Source organism: Somniosus microcephalus, chromosome 3, assembly GCF_052327205.1.
Source record: "Somniosus microcephalus isolate GS21.2 chromosome 3, FLI_Smic_1.0, whole genome shotgun sequence".
Taxonomy (NCBI): Eukaryota; Metazoa; Chordata; class Chondrichthyes; order Squaliformes; family Somniosidae; genus Somniosus; species Somniosus microcephalus.
Window position 1 is genome coordinate 178,441,903 of NC_140989.1, and position 19,620 is coordinate 178,461,522.

The window sequence follows — 19,620 nt, forward strand, 5'->3', positions numbered from 1 at the left end:
CCTGTGGTAGCTTGTCTTGAGCTCAGTCTTGACAAGCCAGTTGCCTCATGGTAGCTTGTCTTGAGTTCCTATCTTGACAAGCCGGTTGCCCTGTGGTAGCTTGTCTTGAGCTCAGTCTTGACAAGCCGGTTGCCTCATGGTAGCTTGTCTTGAGTTCCTATCTTGACTAGCCATTTGCCTATGTGGTAGCTTGTCTTGAGCTCCTATGTTTTGCAACTGCTTACCTGTGTGATTCTAGTAAAGTATTGTTATTTAAAACTGCATACCTGCTTCTCGCCTCGTCTGTCTGCACTTGGGTCCCGAACCAGCCTCGCCCTGACAGCACGGCCCCGTGTCTACACGGTCCCGCAACAGCAACCCTGACACTGATATAGGGCATCTCCAGAACACTCACAGGCCTGTCATATTGTCTTCTCCCCCTGCAAAGGAAAATATGGTGTACAACCAGCACCACAGAAGGACAGCTGGAGGAGGACAGCATCACAGAAAAAACCCATGTCCACAGGAAGAGGAGGCATTAGACTTAATAGGCAGATGTATAGGAGAGCTTGTAAGAGGGCAATGTTGAAGGCAAGCTGACAAGAGAAGGTCAGTAAAGGCTGGGCAAGGCTCATCATAAGTACTTTCAGCTTCATGTGCTTTCTCAAAGTATTGCAATGGGCTCACACTCATCCACTAATTTTGTCATGGGCAAATGTCACTGTGTGCACAGCTATATAAGCGCTTCGTTCTTCAGATCATTGAAACAAGAAGCCAGCCACTTTGATGACTGCCTGGGCACTTCCAAATCCGCAGCTGCTGCCATGTCCTCATCAACTCCCTCGTGGCATCTTACCTGTGCAAGAGATATCCACTTTGAAGGAATTAGACAGTCAGGTTTGTGACTGGATTAGTCACTGAACATGAGTGAAAATGAGGACCTGGGAATGGAAGAGAGATGGACTGCCATAAATCCATTGAAACAACCACCTGTGGGTGAGAAGCCTCGGGACCCAGATCTTGGGGCCCAGTCTTCCAAAGAACAATGATTTGGAAACATCAATCTAGTCCACAGTAGAGAGTGACTTCACACATATGGTTGAGATGGTGATAAGTGGGAGGAGTCTATTATCTGCATCTGCTACACATTGAAGGAAGTTTTATCACGACCTGCAGAACACCCTGGAAAGTGACAGGCCAGGAGATTGCTGCAGCATAAAGATACACTGAAGAGCTTCTAAGGACAATGGCAGCCTCCAGGGCGGCTAATAGCTAATAATGCTGCAATTGACACTTCCAAGGGATTCCAAGACCTGAATGGGACTATTCAGTCTGTGATGTTACTGACCAGTGGCACCTTAAAGTGTGGACTGCAATGAGTGGGCACAGATGTTCCTGTCTCTTCAGGAAATGGAAATTTTCCTGCTTCTTTAATGCTCCTTCCAATGCTTGCACATGAGTGAGCTAGGCATGGGTTTGGAACCCCTAGCTACTGCCAGTGTCAGGCTGGTGGAAGCAGGTCACTCTGGGAAAGCAGCTGCCCTGAGAAGAGAGTCACCATGGGTCTCTAAGGGGGTTAAATTGGCTAACCCACAAAAATGGGTGTGGGGATTGCGGTACGTGATTAACCCATGCCCATTCATTGTGTTGCAGGCAACACCTTAAATTGGTGCTGCCTGCTGTTTTAAATGACTTTTGCATGCAGCCAACGGTATGCTGTTCTTTGGCTGCATGCATCAGCAGTGGACCCGATATTGCGAGTGGCTGGCACTACTTAAAGGCAGCCTGCACCTCTTAAAGGGGAGGTGCATTGTGGCTGCAAGAAATGATGGGAGTTTTTTCAAAAGTGAATCTGGGCTGTGATACTTTGAGGAATGGCTAAACATGCGAGAGAGTGTTCACCAAGGTTTTCAGACAATGCACTGGAGGTCACGGTGCAAGAGGTGGAGAGGAGAGACAGCCTGGGAGCTAAATTGGATAAGGTCCAAAAACGGGCATGGGGATCGCGATGCGCGATCTGCCTGCGCCCATTGAAAGTAGTGCAGGCAGCACGTGAAATTTGTGCTACTTGCTTATTCAATTCAATTCAATTCAATTCAATTCAATTTTATTTGTCATATATGCAGCAGACGTGTGTACTGCACAATGAAATGTTGATTTTTACGAGTCCTCCCAACATGCTTATTAACACGATTGCAGCACTGAGCCCAGCGCTTATCGCGCTGCTGGTTGGTTCTGTGCTCAACAGGGGGACCAATATCGAGGGGAGTCTGCTCTCTATATAAAAATTGCCTGCAGAGTGAAAGGCAGTCTGCACTTTTTAAAGGGGAGGATCTTTGTGAGAGAAGTACCTCATTCTGTCTGGAGCTGGAGCTTAGCAAAGTCTCAACAGGGCAGAGAAAGGGCACCTCGGCTCTCCGATGCAGCACGGGAGGCCTTGGTGCAGCGAGTTAATAGGAGAAGACAGGTCCTCTATCCGCAAAGCACCACACCCCCATCACTCACCTACCAACAATCTCTAGCAATCACCACTCATACCTCACAATCATAGCTTCACCTCACCCTCACACACTTACCACTGCTGCAAGCCTCACACCCACATCTCACACCTTGTATACAATGCCAGCTATTCAACCATGACAGGCATATCACACAAACACATTGCAGCACACTCACTGACACACTTCCTTTTCTCTTGTAGACCAACGTGGCTCACAACTGGCATAAACAGGAGCAAACAGGCAGGGGGCAAGCACGGCTGCAGAATCTGACCCAGCTGGAGGAGACAGTTCTAGAGGTAATTGGAGGGGCCGTCGCTGAGGCTGTGGCAATCGAAACATTGATGATGACGGTATGCTCATACCTAATCCTTCTTGTCACATCCCATTTCCCACTCATCCCACAATCTCTTCTCATGTACAAACTGCTGATGGCATAAGCATGCACACCTTGCTTTCCCCCCATCCCTCACCACAACCTGACCCTTGTGCCTTTCTCCATTCAGATACCCAAGAACTGTCACCAGGCTAGCCTGTGCAGGAAGACGTAGAGGAGGAGAGTGATCAAGAAGAAGAGACACCGTCACTTGATCTGACATTCCCATGCAGCAGATCAGAAAATGTCACTGCGCAAACTTTAGAGGATAGTATAGAGGCGTGAGCTGCACGTGGTGTATCACCGGGCACGAGTGGGCTGCAGCCAGGGCAGGGGGAAAGTATGCTGCAGCTACTGGGGTAGCACTTCAATGGAGCACTAGAATAGGCAAAGGAACACGAAAGACAGACAAGAAGGGAATGCACAAGGATGATTAGTTGACTTTGTAATGTAATATTGGAACTAATCATTTATAGGTTATGTTTGGAATGTTTGTTTTGTGGTGGCTTTCATTTCAGCATTGTGCCCAAAAGGATGCTATAATTTTCCATGACAGAGGGATGGTAAGGTGAGGAGGTATTGAGCAATGGGGATCTGGGGTTTCATTCAGGGGAACCAGAGTCTGATGATGCATGATACGCTCACGTACAGCCCGTCTAGAATGGGGATTTGCAGGCTGCCTCCTCCCCTCCTCCTCCTCCTCCTCCTCCTTCTCTTCCCCCTCCTCTTCCTCCTCCTAAGGTGGTTGTGGAACCCGTGGTGGCAAGGGCTGCGCCTTCATGATAGCTAAGTTTTGGAGGATGCAGCAGACCACGAATTGGGACACCTGCTCCAGTGAGTACTAGAGAGCTCCATCCAAACGGTCAAGGCAGCGGAACTGTTGCTTGAGTACCCCGATGGTCCTTGTGGTAGCATGGCTGTCATTATATGATTGCTGGCCATGAGTGGTAGGTTGCGGAGGGGAGTCATCAGCCAGGTGTAGAGCAGATAGCCCTTGTCGCCTAGCAGCCACCCTTGGGTTCAGCGTGGTGGCTGTAAGATTGCTGGCACAGTGGACTGGCACAAGATGAAGGTATCATGACTGCTGCCAGATTACCGGGCATTCACCATCATGATGTGCCGGAGTGGTCGCACACCAACTGCACATTAAGTGAATGGTAACCTTTGTGATTACGGTACATCTCAGCATTGATATAATGCCATTACAAAGCCACATGTGTGCAATCGATGGCGCCCTGCAACATGAGAAGCCTGATATCCTGGCAAAGCCACAGCATGCTCCTCCTGCTTCTCTTTGTTTAGAGAGAAGACAAAGAAGTCCCTTCTCCTAGAGTACAGAGCCTCTGTGACCACATGAATGCAACGATGGACGGCGAGCTGGGAGATGTTTAACAACTTTATAAATGTCTTCCAGCAACCCAGTATTGATATAAACTCTGCAAGAGTCAGTACAAGAGAAATAATCAACTTACCGGCAAGTTGGATGTATCCCTTTAAATAGCGCTGGCGGAGGGTCCCTTGTGCTACTGTACGTGTTTAGGAGAGGGTGTTGAATCTGCGGGGATGTCCAAAATGACAGGTCATGCGTCAAATCAGCGTTACACGCTGACTGACGTCACAATCTGCCTACTCGGTATACTGCATGTCCTGCCCGCGCTATCACCCTCACCAAGATGGCTGCACCAGAAGTGGGCAGAAGTGAGGTGGACGCCATTTTTTTTCAAAACTGGCCTTAACTACTGGCGCTAAGGTGCCGAATTTCGCGGCCACAGGCACACACAAGGACAGTGATGGGTTTTGGTATTTTATGGTCAGGGATGAACTTGTCGTACAAGTGGAGCCACTTGTGAGGAGCAAAAAAAAAGATGAAAATAAAATAATTTTGCTTTAGAACTTCAAGATTTTGTTCCAAAATTAATTAGATGGCCCATTCCCTGGCATTATTACAAGGGATGATGCAGGTCTGTAACCTTTCTGGAGTGACAGTACGAGGGTTTATGCTTGTGATTTTGCAGGCTGCGAGTTCCTGATCTCAGCAGGACTATTTGGGGGAACTGACACTCTTACTCTTCCCAACATGCAGAGAGGCCCAATTGATGTGAGAGTTAACCCTGGCTGCTCTTGCATACCACCTAGTGGATAATAACATGCAGAATTGGAAGAGGTCAGGGGGACCCACCCATTCGATCTGGGAATGTTGTGTAAAGTTGGGAATAAACAGAAGAGATAAAAACAAAAATATCAGGGACAATTTTTTTAAGTGCAATTATTAAAGCTGGAGCTCCAAATATGAATTCAGTATAATTTATTGGAGTGATCCTTACATGGAAGGTTTTATTGGAAGAAAACACTTTTGAGACTCTCCCATTTGTACTGGCATGCCTAGCTGATCAGACCCCCAGGTGCTACACTAAACAGGCTGTTCCCTAATTGTGCTGAATACCCATGGTCCCCATAGAAAAGCACTGTGCCTTTAACAAGAGGAAAATGTAAAATTCTAAAATTCAGAACCTTACTTTTTATTGGGATGATAAGCTGAGGGATAACGGGAAGGATCTTCATGCCACCATGTTCCAGCATGTCATGTATCCCCTGCCGTGCAAAGAAGTCATATGGGTGCATAGTATCACAGAGACCATCAAAGAACAGAGGCAGGTAATGGTGGTAGTCTAATTTCTCAATCTCCACCTGTAAGAAAACAACGACACCTTAAAGATATGTTTCCTTATAATGATGAGTAAGACCAATCAAATCTATTATTTTATGAGCTGTTTTTGAGTTACATTTGGCACATGCCTGATTTCTTATGTTTTTTAAGTAAATGGAATTATGTTATAGTAATGCTCTTTCAATGGGAGTTTGTAACCATTCACCTTTAGCGTAACTACTCAGTGGGCCTATTTACTATTGGCTAGATGTCACTAAGTGACTCATCCATTAGTAAAGAGTCGATGCTGAATTTTCCTGGACCAGCATTTAAAGCACAAAATATTGCTATGTAATGGAAAATAGGAGCAGGAGTAGGCCATTTAGCCCCTAGAGCCTGTTCCACCATTCAATTTGATCAGGCTCATCTATACCTCAACTCCATTTACCCACCTTTGATCCATATCCCTTGATACCCATACCTAATAAAAATCTGTAAATCTCAGTCTTAAAAATTCCAGATTTCTGCTATCCTTTGTGTGAAACAGTGCTTCCTGATTTCACTCCAGAATGGCTTATTTCTAATTTTAAGATTGTGCCTCCTTGTTCTGGATCCACCCACAAGAGGAAATATTTTTTTAAATTTTTTTTTATACTGTATTGAAATAAAATGTTTCTACCCTATCGAATCTCTTTATAATTTTAAACACCTCAATTAGATTATCCCTCAATCTTCTACACTCAAGGGAATACAAGTCAAGTTTATGCAACTTGTCCTCATAATTTAACCCCTTAAACCATGGTATAATTCTGGTGAATTTCCCTCCAAGGCCAATAGATCCTTCCTGAGGTGCAGTGCCCAGAACTGAACATAGTGGCCTAGAAATTGGGTTTTGGCTTAGCCAGGGCTTTAGCGCCGGAAGTTAGTGCTGGCGCTAAGTCCCCCTGCGCGCGCCAAAAATTCAGTAGCGCCGCGCCCAAACGGCTGCCGGCGCTACTGAAGGGTCTTAGCGCCTGGAAAAGGGCGCTAACTGCCGTTTAGCGCCGCAATTCCGGCGCTGCGGCACCCGATGCGGTGCGGCAGGCTGGGGAAGTGCAGGCCTCCTCCTTCCGTTAAGGAGGAGCTGCCTGCACCCGGCCGCGGCCCGCGCAAATCTGTTTAAAAATGAGCCCGGCACCTCGGACAAGTGCCGGGCTTGCATCTGTTCCGGGGGGGGGGGGGGGGAGAAGTCCGGGGAGGGAGCTGCGGGCAGGCGGCCGGCGGGAAAGCGGCCGGCCGCCGCAGGGCCTTTAATGCGCCGGTGCAAACACATGTTGGACTCTGTTGCCAGAGTCTTAGTTGCGGCTGCCACGGGCGAGGCGGCCGCAACTGAATTTCGGCGCTGGGGCCCGTCGGCATGGCAACCGGGACGCTGCGCACACCGATGACGTCATCGGTGCCGACGCAGCGCTACCGGTGCAACGCCGCTTTAGGGCCCCAGGGAATTTTTCAACTTGCCATAACTCTGGCGCTAGTCCCTCTAGCGCCTCAAAAGCGGCGCTAAGGCTAGTGAATTTCTAGGCCAGTAAGTCAGATGGTGTCTGGCCAAGGCGCTGTACAACTCCAGCATAACTGCCATTTCCTTATTATCCGTTATAGTCACACCTCCATCTGTCTTTAATGTGTCCACATGCCCCCTTGCCATTCTCTTTCTCTTAATATATTTATAAAAACTTTTAATGTTACCTTTGCTATCTCTTGCAAGTTTTTTTTTATATTCCTTTTTATATCTCTTATTACTTTCTTTGTACTGTATCCCCTTGTTGCTTTTTATAGCTCTCCCAGTCTGTTGGATTTTTATTTTTCTTGGATTTGTGTAAGCCTGGTCTTTTAGCTTGATACGGTCTCTTACCTCATTTCTTGGTGTGGAGATGCCGGAGTTGGACTGGGGTGGACAAATGTAAGAAGTCACACAACACCAGGTTATAGTCCAACAGCTTTATTTGAAATCACAAGCTTTCGGAGCGCTGCTCCTTCTTCAGGTGAAGTGGAGAAATGCATAAAGACACAGCTTATATAGTCAGAGAATCATGTCAGATGTTTACAGGTAACCTTTCCAACTGCCATTTATCACGGCCGGACCTGCTGTGATTTCCAGCCAAAAAAAATGTTTTTTGTCTGTTTTTTTGTTTTTCATACAGACCCCAGCATCTGCAATATTTGACCCCTTGTGACCCCACCTCATTGTTCTTTGATGTAATGTTTCCCTGACTGACCTGTTTGGACACCATTCACACCTTTGACTGCTGTGATTATCTCTCTGCCGAGGTGTGATAAATGGCAGTTGGAAAGGTTACCTGTAAACATCTGACATGATTCTCTGACTATATAAGCTGTGTCTTTATGCATTTCTCCACTTCACCTGAAGAAGGAGCAGCGCTCCGAAAGCTTGTGATTTCAAATAAAGCTGTTGGACTATAACCTGGTGTTGTGTGACTTCTTACATTTGACCTCATTTCTTGACCATGGTAGCTTAACTGCACAAGTTGGACTTTTGCCTTTTAGGTGTATGTCCTAGTTTTGTATTGTACCAAATACTTCTTTGAATACATCCCAATGTTTGCCTGAACGTTTACCCATTAACAGTTCAGTCCTGTTTACTGTGGTCAATTTATTTTCTATCCCTTCAAAGGTTGCCTTATTTAAATTTAAAACCTTGGTTTGTGACTCTCGCTTCTCGCTCTCAAACCTGATAACAAATTCAATCATATTATGGTCACTATTCGCAAGATGTTCCCTGACAGTCAGATTGTTAACTAATTCTGGTTCGTTACTCATCACTAAATCTAGTATGGCATTGTTGGTTTTAAAACATATTGCTCTAGAAAACTGTCCTGAATACATTCTAGAAATTAATTGCCTTTACTACATGGGCTATTCTGCTTCTCCCAATCTATGTGAAAATTAAAATCTTCCATTATAACCACATTGTTTCTGCTACATGCTTCTGTGATCTCCATATTTATACATTTCCCCACTACATCACCATTGTCTGGAGACAACTACCATCATAGTCTTGCATCCTTTACTGTTCCTTAGTTCTACCCATACTATTTCCACTGCCTGTTTACACTTACTGAAGTCCTTTCTTTCCGCTGCCGTAAATGGCCCAGAAATTCGGGTCTCCATGGGTGAGTACGCACAGGGTACTCACCCGTAGGCCCGATGGAAGTGCCGGTTTCCTGCATGCACTGCGCATACGTGGGAAACCGGCACTTCCGTTCCTCTGAACGAAGGGGTTCAGAGGTCGAACGCATGTGCGGGGGAGGCTGCGCGTGCGCATCAAACTTAGTTTTTTTTTACAGGTTTCTCCGGGAACGTAAGCCTGCAGAATTTAGAAATGTAAAAAGCAGGCGTAAGGCCTGCTTTTTACAAGGTAAGTGGTGAATTAATTAAAATTAAAACATTTTTTCCCAGGTTTATTATTTTTAAATACTTTAAAGCAAGGTAAGTTTATTTTTAGCCCCGTTAGAATATAAAATTATTTTTTTCAAAAATTTAAATTATTGTTTAAAATAGTTATTTCATGTAATTTATAGTTTATTTAAAAAATGTGATTTAAAAAAAAATTATTTGAAGGTTTAGTGCTATTTTGGGGCCATAGTATTTATAAGTCTTGACAGCACTTCCTGTCAGACTTATGAACGGAGCATTCCCTGCTCCGATTGGCTGCCCATGGCCCACGTGATTCCCAGGGGACGCATCGAACTAACTGCGCCCCTGGGATACGTAAGCACTGCGCGCCGGCAGCTGGACCAGGCCCCGGATTGGAATTCCACGGGGCCCTACAGCTCAACGGCCGGCACGCAAGGTAAGTGCAGGTCGGGGGCTTGCACCCGCGGGAAGCCCCTGACCCGAATTTCTGGGCCATTATGTCTTTTATCAATATTGTCACTCTTGCTCCTTTCTCAATTTCCCTGTCCTTGCTAAAGATCCTATAGCCTGAAATGCTTAGCTCCCAATCATGCCCAGCTTGTAGCCAGATCTCTGTAATGACTACTACATTATACCCTTTAAGCTGCATTTGTCCTTCTAACACATTTGTTTTATTGCTTGTGCTACATGCATTCATGCACAGAACTCTTTCTTTCTTTGTTTTTTTATTTAGTGTACATTAGTTATTTATTTATCTATTTCCAGAGCTAACTGATTCACCTTTAATACTAAATTTTGATTATCAGATTAATTTAATTTTCTTTATTTTAGGTACTTTTTATTGCATTTAGTTTAATTATTCCATTTCTATCTCTACTTGATATCAGCTTTTATTCATTTACTTTTTAATGTATTTGCTTTTTATTACTTATTTAAAGCTGCTAGTTAGGTTTATTCCCTTGCCTCCTATTTATTCATTTCTATTTTTTAGAGTTTGGTAAGCCCTTAATTACCATAGTGTTAAAGGAAGAGTGAATAATTGAACACTTAGCTTGCCATCCTCGGTTAATTTACTTAGCACCTCCTTCACCCTCTGCACCTAATTCCTGTTTTAATAGTACTTACTCTGTCCCCAGTTCACTCTGTTAACAGCCTACTCTGCTACGTTCTCTTCTGCTTGAGCTCTGTGCTCTTGTAGGTAATTCACTCTATAAATACCTTACCTGAACAAGTCTAACATTTAGATGACATTTGGATATAAAACTGAGCTGCTAATCAGTGAGAGAATTATATTGCATTTATCTTAAAATGTTGTCACCACTGGCAATTAAAAACTCTCCTCAAGAGCTAGTTTTGTACGTCTCTGAATCTATAGGGTCTGTAGTTGGCAGTGGCAAGGCAGAGATGCTGAGGGTGGGAAATCCAAAGGGTCGATGGTGGAGTAAAGAACAGGAAGTAGACCAGTGCCAGTGCAGTGGGGGAGTGTGCACAGGGACATATGGCTGGGGAGATCAGAGAGTTATGGAGAGGAAAGACCATGCAGGACGAGAATCTGAAAGTTCAAATGGGGAGGCTGGCAAGCGGAGCAGTGGAGACGTCCAGCCTTGAAGTGATAAACATGTAGATTAAAGATTTGTCAGCAGAGGGGTTGCAACAATATCAACTACTGTCATTGCTTCTGGCCATGAGTGTGCTCACCCCTATAGTAATCTAAACAGTTTCCCATTTCAGATCTTTCGACATCAGCGGGGGGCAAATCTTTCGACATCAGCGGGGAGGGGGGGGGGCATAAAACGGGCGGTCATGGTTCGGCCACCTGTTATATACCCCATTAAATTCAACAGAAAGGAAAATCGGCCGGGGTATATATGGGCAGTTGATTTTATAGTTTTGGATCAGCTGTTTACAAGGATAGGAGGATGGAAGGCCAGAAGAGCTTTAAGTCTAGAAATGACAAAGGCATGGATGAGGGTTTCAGCTAGGGTTACCAACCCTCCTGGGTTGTCCTGAAGTCTCCCGAGATTAAAGATGAGGGCCGAGAAATACCACATCACTAAAAACCTGCCGGTGCCACCACGGGCCGGTGTTAACGGCCGCTGAAATGGATGGCGCTGGCAGGACTGGTAAATTGGTGCTGGTGGCTAATTAACATTAGTCCAGCGCTAAACTTACCATGCAATGCCATTCTGGTGGCGTTTATACTGGCAAGAGACCCCAGTGCGTCATTGCAGCAAGAACAGCCTTTTCTTAAAGCAAGGCTGTCATTTCAGAAAGCAGTGCGGTCCCTTAAAGGAGAACTGCCTTCTGAAATGAAAAAATAAAAATCATTCAAAAATAGGCCGTTTTTAGCACTTGCAGCTCAACTGCCTTCTGAACAAAAAATTAACTTTAAAAAGAATTCCCAAATTGCCTTCTGCACCTAAAAAAATGCTAAAGGTGCTTCAGCACTAACACAAATGGCTCAGCAAGCCAGGAAAGGGGCGCCCAGGGTCTCATACGCAGCTCTCCATCTTTGTGCAGGGGGTCAACACTGCAAGAGAGGTTCTTACCCACAGGGGCCAGGAGGTCCTCCAGAAAGAAGGATGTGGGACCAGATCACCGAGGCCATCACTGCCAGCAGTGTCACCCACACGAGTGCCCAAAGAAGCTTCATGACCTCAGACCAGTGGTCAAGGTCAATAAATGTATCTTCAAAAGCCGTCTCCTACCAACTGCACAACTAGCCTCACACACTGCTCAATGCACGTCCCCCCCCCTCCCCGTTCCCCAATCAGTCACCTACCAACAATCTGTACCAAATACGAGGCACACCTCCCATTCCTAGCTTCACTTCACCCCCCTGGAGGAGATGGTGCTGGTCATTCTTGATGGGGCATGGCTGAGTACTTGGCCAGCGGTGGGGCTGAAAGGATAAAAGATGCTGGTATCCTCATAGTTATCCTCCTTCTTGCATGCACCTCTTGCTTTCCTGCCCTCCCCTACAGCTCCACCCTTGCGCCTTCCTCATTTCACACACCCAAGAAATGCAGCCTGCCCAGCTAGTGGTTGACCAAGAAGAGGGAGAGGAGAGTGAAGAAGAAGAAATACAGTCACTCGATTTCACACTCCCAGCCACCAGCTCCTCAAGGTCGACCCGCAAGGCCATTTGCAGTGGCCCCCACTGAAAGTCAGCAGCCTTCCACCAGCCATGCTGCAGCCACTGGGGTAGCACTACATGACATCAGTAGGATAGGCAAAGGCACATACAAGAGTCACTAAGGGTGATGAGTTGATTTCTTGATGTCATATTGCATGGATTGATGAAAAAGTTGGATTGGAAAGTTTGCTTTGTGGTGGCTTTTATTTTAGCATTATGGCCAAGCGGACGCTGTGATGGTCAGTAACAGAGGGAAGGTAAGGTGTGGGACTAATGTTGAAAGGGGAATTGGGGTTGTGGTCACTGGTACTGCAGGTGGATGATTCCATCCCAGATATCCCGGCCAGAAAGGGGCTGTCTGGGTTGCATCATACCTTCTGCTTTCTCCTCTTCTGCTTTCTCCTCTTCTGCGACTTCCTCTTCCCTCTGCGAGCAGATGCTGTAAATCTGAAATAAAAGCAGAAAATGCTGGAAATACTCAGCAGGTCAGACAGCATCTCGATCTGAAACGTTAACTCTGTTTCGCTCTTCACGGATGCTGCCTGACCTGCTGAGTAGTTCCCGCATTTTCTGTCTTCTCAGAGGCCTTCCTTTACCATCCGAGGCCTTGAATGCGTCCAGCAGAACTCCCTGTACTCCCTGCACACTTAAAAAACTTTTAACCTGTATTGCACCAAGCCACTACTTCAATAAAATGTAAATAATCCAGTCCAAAGGCTTAAATATAAACTTACCTGAAAGATGTGTGTGTCCCTTTAAGAAGTGCTGTCAGTCTGCTCCATGCTCGCTTTGCAGAGCAAGCTTAGGCCCTAGTGCTAAACTCAGTGCTAAGGTCCAAGTTCACAGAGCGTGACGTTTCACGCTTACCACATTTGCATCTCCAGGGCTAGCGGCAGCGTTAGAGCGTTAGAGTGGCAGCCGCTATTTTTTGCCAGGATTGCAGCGCTAACTCGTGGCGTTAAGGTAGGGAATTTCTGGGCCTAATTTTCCAGGCTCTCCTACAACCAATCCGGGTGAAAAATCATACGGACATTTTATTATCTCTTGATTCACTCCAGCCAGACTCACAACAAATAGCAGGGCCACGACACACCCACGATGTAATGAAGACCTGGCGCATGCGCACTCTGTTAAAAACAATGCAATGGATAAGTCGGTTTCTAGAGCACAGAAGGTTGTGGGTATTGTAGCCGTCATTATTGAATGATCGATGTATCATGCGACCAATGGCAGAAGCATGGGGGAGGGGTGGTTAGAAGCGGGAGGGCGTGTGATGAAACTTCCTGGAATACATCCTAGCAGCAGATAGGCTGAGGAAGGGATGGAGGAGGAGGCAATGTTATAGAGGTGGAAGTAGGTGGTCTTTGCAATGGAGAGGATATGGGTTTAGAAACTCAATTGGGGTCAAATGTTGTGAACAATTTTCTTCAGCCTGAGAGAGTAGCTAAAGAGGGGGATAGAATTGGCTGCATGGGTACAAAGTATGTGGCTGGGGCTAAGGATGATAGCTTCAGTCCATATTTAACTGGAGGAAATGGCAACTCACCAAGACTGCATGTCAGACAGAGGCAGTGGAGTGGTCAAGACAGCTGGGTGTACAGGTAGAAGCTGACACCATGTTTGTGGATGATGTCACCAAGGGGCAACATGTAGAGAGGAAGAGGAGGGAGCCAAGGATAGATTCTTGGCAAGCACTACAGGTAACTATGCAGGGTGGAAAGAAAAGTCTTTGTTGGAGATGCTCTGGCTACAATCCGATAGGTAACAGTGGAACAAAGTGAGAGCAATCCCACTGAGCTGGTCAACAAAGGAGAGATGTTGGAGAAGGATGGTCTGGTTGGCCGTGTCAAAGGCTGTAGAGAGATTAAGAGGACAAAGAAGGAGAATGCATCATGGTTACAGTCACAGAAGATGCTATTTGTGATTTTGGTTAGGGATGTTTTGGTGCTGTGGCAGGAACAGAAACCTAATTGAGAAGATTCAAACCTGTAATTTTGGGAAAGATTTGCACAGATTTGGGAGGTGACAACATATATAAGAACATTGGAGAAACAAAGGAGGTTGGAGATGGGGCAGTAGTTTGGAAGGACAGGGGAATCGAGGGAAGGTTTTTTGAGGGGGGTGTGCGGAATGATGGCAGTTTTGATAGGGAGCGATTTACACTGTCAGCTAGCATGGGGACCAGGAAAGGATGTTGGGTCAGCAGTTTAGTGGGTATGGGATCAAGGGAGTAGGATTTCGGAGAGGGCATGAAGGGAGATGAGAGAGGAACTAAAGAAAGACACAGTTTTCAGTGTTAGGGCGGGGAATGTTTGACTTGGTGGGCAAGAGGAAGGAGGAAGTAGTAGAGGCAACTGAATGGATGGCCTCAATTTTAGTATAAAACACTAGTTAGGCCTCAGCTAGAGTCCTGCATGCAGTTCTGGTCATCACATTACAGGAAAGATGTGATTGCACTAGAGAGGGTACAGAGGAGATTTACAAGGATGTTGTTGGGAGTAGAGAATCTTAGCTATGAGGAAAGACTGGATAGGCTGGGTTTATTTCCCTTGGAACAGAGGAGGCTGAGGGGAGACCTTATTGAGGTGTATAAAATTATGAGGGGCCTAGATAAAGTGGATAGAAAGGACCTATTTCCCTTAGCAGAGGGGTCAAAAACCAGGGGGCACAGATTTAAAGTAATTGGTGGAAGGTTTAGAGGGGATTTGAGGGGAAATTTCTTCACCCAGTGGGTTGTGGGGGTCTGGAACTCACTGCCTGAAAGAGTGGTAGAGGCAGGAACCCTAACCACATTTAGAAAGTACTTGGATGTGCACTTAGGATGCTCTAACCTGCAGGGCTACGGACCAAGAGCTGGGAAGTGGGATTAGGCTGGATAGCTCTTTGTTGGCTGGCGCAGACACGATGGGCTGAAATGACCTCCTTCCATGCTGTAACTTTCTATGATTCTATGATTTAGTGACAAAGAAGTTCCTGTGTTCCATTTGTTGTTAAAGGTGAGGGTGGAGGGGCAGGGGAGAGAGGTTAGAGGAGATGGTTGGTTTAAGGAGAAAAGAGGTCAGGGGTTACCTTTGCTCTTCAGGAAGATCTCCACTCTAAAGGTGACTCTTAGTGTGGAGTGAAATTCCAGTGGATATTGGTTCTGCCCAAAATTCCTGATCCACCCCAGGAGGAAATTATCTTTTTCGCCCTCTCCCAACCCAAGGATTTCGGTATATGGTGCTCCATTTTGAATCTTGGTGAGGAAGGCTTTGATTCTAACTATCTTAAAAACGGTATGAAATAAAGGCAGAAAGTTCTCACAGAGACAGACAAATAGGTAGCCAAGTACTTCACATCAAACAATTAAGTTTTTTTGTTATCAACAGTGTTCTTTGAAGGGCAGTCCCTGTGTCATAATGTGCTAGTCATGGGTGATACAAAATTAAAAAAAAAACAAAGATCTATTCAACAGATGCTTGTAAAATCAGACTAAACAAGAAACCACCTATTAATGTACGAAGAAGATAGTCTGTTCATTTAGGTTGATTAGACACTACGGGGGCTAAATTGGATAGCCCCCCGGAAACGGGCGAGGGAATCACGATGCGCCAACTTCGTGCTGCCTGCTCATTTGAATGATCTCTGCATCAGCCAGCACTAACCGCGCTGTTCATTAGCTGGACGCATCAGCAGGGGGCCAATATCGTGAGGGGCTAGTACCAATTAAAGCTAGCCTGCACTGCTTAAAGCTAGCCTGCACCTCTTAAAGGGAAGGTGCATTTTTTCTGGCGCAGGTGCTGGGAGTCGTGGTTGACGTACTACCCTACGTAAACTTGAGATCATCCAAAACTCGGCTGCCTGTGTCCTAACTCGCACCAAGTCCCGTTCACCCATCACCCTTGTGCTCGCTGACCTACATTGGCTCCCTGTTAAGCAACGCCTTGATTTCAAAATTCTCGTCCTTGTTTTCAAATCCCTCCATGGCCTCACCCCTCCCAATCTCTGTAATCTCCTCCAGCCCCACAATCCTCCGAGATATCTGCGCTCCTCTATTTCTGCCCTCTTGAGCATCCAATTATAATCGCTCAACCATTGGTGGCCATGCCTTCTGTTGTCTAGGCCCTAAGCTCTGGAATTCCCTTCCTAAACCTGTCCGCCTCGCTACCTCTCTTTCCTCCTTTAAGATGCTCCTTAAAACCTACCTCTTTGACCAAGCTTTTGGTCATTTGCCCTAATTTCTCCTTATGTGGCTCGGTGTTAATTTTTTTTGGTCTTATAATACTCTTGTGAAGCATCTTGGGATGTTTTACTATGTTAAAGGTGCTATATAAATACAAGTTGTTGTTGCTGTTGTTGAAGAGATACATACCTGGCAAAGAGTGAAGAATGGCACAACAGGGGAGAAAGCGGGCTCCAAGGTTTTCGAACTCTGCACTGGAGGTCTTGGTGGAGGAGGAGGAAAGAAGGAGAGATGTTCTGTATCTGCAAGGGGGAAGGAGGCCCTCCAGACACGTGGTCAATGGGAGCAGATAGCCGTGGAGGTCAATGCCAGGAGTCAAGCCCCGAGGACTTGGATGAAGTACCGCAATAGGTTTAATGACCTTACACTAGTGGTCAAGGTCAGTGAATGCATCTTCAAATGCCATATCCTACCAACTGCACAAGTAAACTCAGCCACTGTTCAAATCACCACACTCCCATCACTCACCTACCAAAAATCTCTATCAATCAGGTTTCATACCTATCATTCATATGTGTCACCTCACCCTCACACACTTAGCACTGCTGCAAGCTTCACACTCACATCTCACAGCTTGCACACACTGCCAGCTATTCAACCATGACAGCCACATCAGCCAAACAGATTGCATAACACTCACTGACACACTTCCCTCTCTCTTGCAGGACAAAGTGGCTCATAACCGCAGGCAACAGGAGCTAACTGGAGGGGGAACAGGTGCGCCTGCATGTCCTTACTCCCATGAAGGAGACGGTGCTGGCCATTATTGGGATGGCCATTGCTGAGTCCGTGGCCAATGGAGGGGCTGAAACCATCAAAGATGATGGTATCCTCATACCTAATCCTCCTTCTTGCATCCCACTTCTCCCTCATCCCACAATGTACTCTGATTTACAAGCTGCAGATGGCGTAAGCATGCACCTCTTGCTTTCACCTGGTCCCCCGCATCACAACCTTATCCTTGTGCCTTTTTCCTTTCAGATACCTAAGAGGTGCACCCTGGCCAGGCAGTGGAGGAACACCAAGAAGAGAGTGATGATGAAGACACAGCACCATCACTTGATTTCACGTTCGCAGTCACCAGCTCAGATACTGATTGTTATAAATCTCATCATTCATCAAGAAATTACTCATGAAATAACACTGGACGGCCAGCTGGTGGCGCCGTCCAAGGAGTATAAATACTCGGGCGTCGGCCCCAGCAATCCAGGGACATTTTGTAAGACAAGGAACTCGTGAAGTACAACTAGACCTCCATGTTCTGAATCAAGTTGATTAAAGCCTTACTTTATACTCAAACCAAGTGCGTCGTGAGTTTTAGTACGTCAATTTAATCAACTTGATATCAGCTCCACGCTTTGGGGTGATTTCGGGAACAGCCAGCTACGACTCGAACCGTAGAAGGGAACTCAGACAAGTAATCGATCCATCATAGAGAAACTACTCAGACCCGCCCATCTCGACCTGGACCCGAATTCACTTACAGCTGCTAAGGTACGGAAACACTGGTATCGTACTTTCAGCAACTTCCTCAGGGTGTGTGGTGAAAAAGTTCCTGATAAATTAGAGATACTTGCTAATTATGTTTGATTATATCGAAGACTGTGTAGACTATGATGCCGCTATCCAAATACTACAGCAGCTATATGTCAAGTCCCCAAATGAAATTTTTGCTCGGCATCTACTGGCCACAACTCGACAACAACCCAGGGAATCACTTGAGGAATTCCTTCAGAAACTTCGCAGGCTCAGCAAGGATTGTAATCTTAAAGCTGTTAAAACTGAGCAGTACCAGGAGGAGTTAATTCGTGATTCCTTTATTAATGGGATTGCATCTCCCTTCATATGTCAGCATCTGTTGGAGAATAAAACCCTCAAGTTACAGGCTGCCTATGACCAGGCATGTTCTCTGGACTTAGCAAAGAGGAATGCAGATACCTATCTTTCACCACATGCACGGGCTGCTGCTATCACTTTTAGTGACTCCTTCGATAGGTCTCGGGCGGAAGCCCTCACGGATGATGACTCCAACCTGGCTGATGACAACCCTACCCTAGAAACCTACACTGATGACAACCCCGGCCTAGCGGCATCTTGGCAATCTGGAAGGAAGTGTTTCTTCTGTGGAGGTGTGCTCGTAACGCAACCTGCAATCATTGCAGCAACAAAGGTCACTTTTCTAAGGTATGCCAGTCAAGAGCCGCTGTTAGTAAGAAAGGCCACTTTTCTAAGGTATACCGGTCGAGAGCGCCTGTTAGTTTTGCAGCTACTATCTATAAAACTGATCATGCCCCAAGAGCCACTACTAAGGTTACAGCTGCAATCTATAAAACTGCTCCTCCCCCAAGAACCACAACTAAGGTTACGGCTGTCAAGGGTAAAACTGCCTCTCCTCCCATCACAGCTGTTTTTCCCCAAAGTCTGTCCCATGCAGCCACGAAGGTTTCGGTAAATGGACATATTTTGAGTGCACTAATTGACTCATGCAGCTCTGACAGCTTCATTAGTGAGCAGGGTGTCAGTAAGTTAAAATTGCATATTTACCCCTTGGACAGGGAAATTGCAATGGCTCTGACGACACTGACCACCAATTCTTCCGGTTTTTGTCTTGTCGACCTTATCCTCAATGGCCGCACTTATTTCTCCACCCGGCTCGGGGTGCTCAAGAACCTATGCAGTGATGTGCTCCTGGGACAGGATTTCCAGAAACAACACAAAAGACTCACTTTCGAGTTTGGAGGGTCAAAGCCGGAGCTTACTATTTCCAAAATAGTGTTTTGTGCGCTTTTGCCAGCTACGCTCGATGAGCCCTCCTTGTTTGCCAATCTTTCCCCCCGATGTAAGCCCATAGTCACTAAATCACGACGTTTCAGCCAAGATGATCGAGCCTTTATCGAGGCAGAAATCTCTCGCCTTCTAGCTGACAGTATCATTGAGCCATGTTCATCTTCCTGGCGGGCTCAAGTCGCCGTTGTTAAAAATCCTCTGAAGCAACGCAAGAAACATCTTTGCATCGATTACTCGCAAACTATTAACCAGTATACCGACATGGATGCCTACCCACTACCACGCATCGATGACATGGTAAATAACCTTGCCAACTACAAGGTATTTTCAACTTTTGATTTAAAGAGCGCATATCATCAAGTACCGTTAAATAACTCTGACAAAAAGTATACAGCCTTTGAGGCCAATGGTCGGCTTTACCAGTTTTGTTGCCTTCCATTTGGGGTCAGCAATGGGGTGTCCATCTTTCAACGGGCAATGGATAGCCTAGTCAAACAGGAGAACTTAACGGACACTTTTCCATATCTGGATAATATCACTATTGCTGTTGATGACCAGAAG

At 46.1% G+C, this 19,620-nt stretch overlaps 1 protein-coding gene across 2 annotated transcripts in view; it reads right to left on the bottom strand.

The window, feature by feature from the left end:
- The window catches only part of LOC147121604 (parkin coregulated gene protein homolog), a 552,244-nt gene that overhangs the window by 176,471 nt on the left and 356,153 nt on the right, over positions 1-19,620 (bottom strand). Inside the window, exon 3 of one of the 2 annotated variants that reach the window (XM_085981984.1) lies at positions 5,370-5,541. The exons of the other annotated variant lie outside the window; for it this stretch is intronic. Within the exon in view, the coding sequence (XP_085838110.1) occupies positions 5,370-5,541 (172 nt within the window). The remainder of the gene's footprint in view (positions 1-5,369; positions 5,542-19,620) is intronic. 2 annotated transcript variants of the gene reach the window in all.